The sequence below is a fragment of the Saprolegnia parasitica genome, assembly GCF_000151545.1.
Source record: "Saprolegnia parasitica CBS 223.65 unplaced genomic scaffold supercont2.818, whole genome shotgun sequence".
Taxonomy (NCBI): Eukaryota; Oomycota; class Saprolegniomycetes; order Saprolegniales; family Saprolegniaceae; genus Saprolegnia; species Saprolegnia parasitica.
The window spans coordinates 1-3155 of record NW_012157212.1 but is presented as its reverse complement, the minus strand read 5'-3'; the positions used below and the strand labels follow the sequence as shown (position 1 = coordinate 3155).

The 3155-nt window shown below is 59.1% G+C and overlaps 2 protein-coding genes across 2 annotated transcripts; both read right to left on the bottom strand.

The window, feature by feature from the left end:
- Nucleotides 1-32: 32 nt before the first annotated feature.
- On the bottom strand, nucleotides 33-1540 carry SPRG_17863 (hypothetical protein; the record flags this gene model as incomplete). Its single annotated transcript, XM_012357262.1, has 3 exons — nucleotides 33-694; nucleotides 742-1486; nucleotides 1532-1540. The coding sequence occupies 3 exons, from the start codon at nucleotides 1538-1540 to the stop codon at nucleotides 33-35; spliced, it is 1416 nt and encodes a 471-aa protein (XP_012212652.1).
- Nucleotides 1541-2284: 744 nt separating this feature from the next.
- On the bottom strand, nucleotides 2285-3147 carry SPRG_17862 (hypothetical protein; the record flags this gene model as incomplete). The annotated part of the gene is made up of 2 exons (XM_012357261.1): nucleotides 2285-2527; nucleotides 2584-3147. Coding segments are annotated over 2 exons (807 nt in total), but the record flags the coding sequence as incomplete, so codon positions are not given.
- Between the last annotated feature and the right edge of the window lie 8 nt (nucleotides 3148-3155).

The window sequence follows — 3155 nt, the reverse complement described above, 5'->3', positions numbered from 1 at the left end:
CGCCGAGGACGAAATGATGTGGCACACATCAATCACCGCACACGAGTGGCGAATGTCCGACTCGAGGTAGCCGTCGCCGACGAGGAGGTACTTTTTTTCCGGTGGACCCGGCTTTCTGCTCGAAACGTCTCCATGAGATCCGAGAGGTTTTGCCGGTCAAAGCACGGGTACTTTGTGACGTGGCCGCCGCGAAACCAAAGAACAGCGTCCGTGCGAGCGACGGCGTCCGTGCTGACGGTGGCTTGGCTCTTTACAGCGCGCAAGAGCAGAAGGTTGAAATCATGGTACACGCCGAGGTAAGCGCAAAAGAGCACGAGCAGCACCGACTTGCCGACGCCCGGCGACCCCGTGACAAGCAGGGGTAGCCACGACACTGGAGGCATCGCGGGTGACGTGGTGATGCCCGCGGCGTTGCCCGCGGCATTGCTCGCGGCGACTTGGAGCGCAGCAAACGCCCCGCCGTCTCCGTTCTCATACAGCGTAAAGTTGACGCGCAAGAGGTCCCACGCCATCTTCATCTCCTTGCGGACGTAGACAAACGGTGGAAAGCCGCCATAGTGGTCAAAAATGGTCGCAAGCTTGGTCGTCTGGAGCATTGCGCCCACTCGAGCTCGCTCGAGGTCGGGGACGTCGGCTGCCGTCAGCGTGCCCGCATCGTTGGTTTGATACGACTTGATCAACTTGGTCGGACGCTCTACGCAGCCACATCGTCGGCGAAAATAGTGGCGATAGAGGTTTTACCTTGTCCTGTCGTGTCGTCGACGTCGCGCGGACGTAGCCCGCCAGCAACTGGTCGTCGCAGTGCCCGCGTGTCTTCTCTTCCCCGCCGTTGAAAGGTCGCATGGGCAACATCGAGGATTTGAGCGACCGAGAACTCGCACTGCGTCCCGTCGAGAAGGATGCATGGCAAAAGCATGTCGGTTGCCGGCGGCGGTGACAAATGCGCGCTCAAGAGATCGAGAGCCGCGTAGTCGAGCGCTGCGTTACGGCCATGGGCAAGAAAGTGGTCCACGATCGTCGCCGTGTCCGTCTGCACTGCCGTGACGGGGTGCGACGCCAGCGGCAGCGCATCAAAGGGCCGCAACGCGTAGCCGGCCAGAGTCAGCACCTGCAGTGTCGGGTCGTTCAAGGAAATGAGGACCGCGCCCGTCTCTGCCTTGATGACGAGCTCGTAGCCCGTGGCCTCTCGCCACTGACTGCCCGTGACAAAGCCGTAGTTCCAGGTACCGGCAAACGCAAAGCAGACGTACGACAAGATGTACGTCGCGGAGCCTGCATCGGCTTCGCGCTTGGACACGATATGCTCGCGGAAGCTCGAGACGAGCATCCAGGGTTGGACGCTTGCGGAAAGGAGGTTCGGCTGAACGTGCATCGACGCCACTGTGCGGCCCGATGGGATCGGTCGGACGTGCCAGGCTAAGGTAATGCGCTCGCACTCGACGTAGACCCAATGCTCGGTGCCAAAGACGTCCGGCGGGACCAGCGCCTAGAAGGCCGTGTCAGCCAGAGCACTCGAGAGACTGCCCAGGACATTGCCCATGACCACGTGCCTTTGAAAATGATCGAACTGCACTAACGGTGGCTCAAATGAAGCTCAGGGATTGGCCGAACTGTATTCTGATGCTTGCGATCTGTCCAAATGTATCCACGCAAGCTGTCCAAGCATCCAACGTGGGGACTGTCATAAGGTGCCATTCTATCCAAGGACTCTTGACCCATTTGGGCATTGGACTTTCTGGTGGGCACGCTTCTTTGGCTTCATCAACTTTGTCTTGAGGCTTGATGACATGGGCACTTGTCGTGTTCAGGTCTCGCTTGAACTACTTGACATAGGCCGCATTGGCCATGATGATGGCGAGGATGCAGACAATCGTGGAAAGCAATATCATCTCCATCCTGTCTTGTTGACGCCTCGAGTCGACGTGGCGCCGCCTTGAGAAGGTCTCGAAACTTGTCTGTCGTTTTGCCGGCAACTCGTTGCCAACGCTGGAGCACTGGAATAGGTGCCGGTCTCAAGTCGGACGTCCGTTCGAGCGGCCTCGTCGATATCTGCGTCGCTCGTGGGCAGTCTCTGCTGCGCCTCGTCACGGTCCATACGAACAACCCTTGTTTGGCTTGGCACATCGAGCGTGTTGGTGTTTCATCCTGCCCACAAGCAAGGGAATAAATAGCTTATTTATTCGCTTGCCACAAGGAGCTGCGATTTAAAGACGACACATCTACGTATATGGTGGTGTTGTTAATATCTATTAGTAGTTGTAATCAATCTATCGTGCGCACAAAGTTACTCCGAGTCCTCGTCGTCGTCGTCGTCTTCGTCATCCTCGGCCTCGTCGTCGTCGTCGGCCGTCTCTTCCTCGTCATTCTCGTCTTCGCCGGCGTCCTCATCGTCTTCGCGGTAGGTCACCAGCGGCGTCTCGTCGACCGCAATCGCGTTGGCGCGGCCCGCAATCTGGCCGAGGACGAGGTTCAGGCGGCCGTTGAGCTTGTGCAGCTGCGGGAAAACCTTGAGGCGCGCGTCGAGCGACTAGACGAGCCATCGTGAGCATCTCAAATCAAGGAAAATGCGCGAAAAAATCATACCTGGTAGAGGCCCGAGAGCTTGTCGACAACGTCCGGGACCGTCATGAGGTACGCCGTGTGGTTCAAAAGCAGGTACTTGATCCAGACGCACATGGTCGCACCACGCGTCGGGCGCTTCTCCAGCTTCTCGACAAGCAGCAGCACGAAGGGAAAGACCTTGGTCGGGCTCAGGCGACGGCACGTCTCGTCAATGACCTTGAGGTCGTGGACGCGGAGGCAGTTTTCAAGCAGCACATTGTCCTTGGACTGCAGCGCCTGCTCGAGCACCGAGACGAGCGACGTCGACGACGCCTGCGCCTTGACGCGCGACGTGCTGCGGTACTGGTCCGTCAAGACCGTGTCCGCGTCTTCGTCTTCGTTCTCGCTGTGTTCGAGTTCGTCGGCCAGCGCCTGGACGCGTTCACCGAGCGTCGCTTCGTCCTCGTCCTCGTCTTCGTCCACGTCCTGCTCCACCGTCGCGTCAATGGCAGTCGACGTCTTGGCCGAGCCGCGTTCGAGGAGCGAGGGCACGTGCGTCTTGGCCACCACCTCGGTCTCGTCGTTCGTCTTGGCCTTCTTCGACGGCTTCTCCA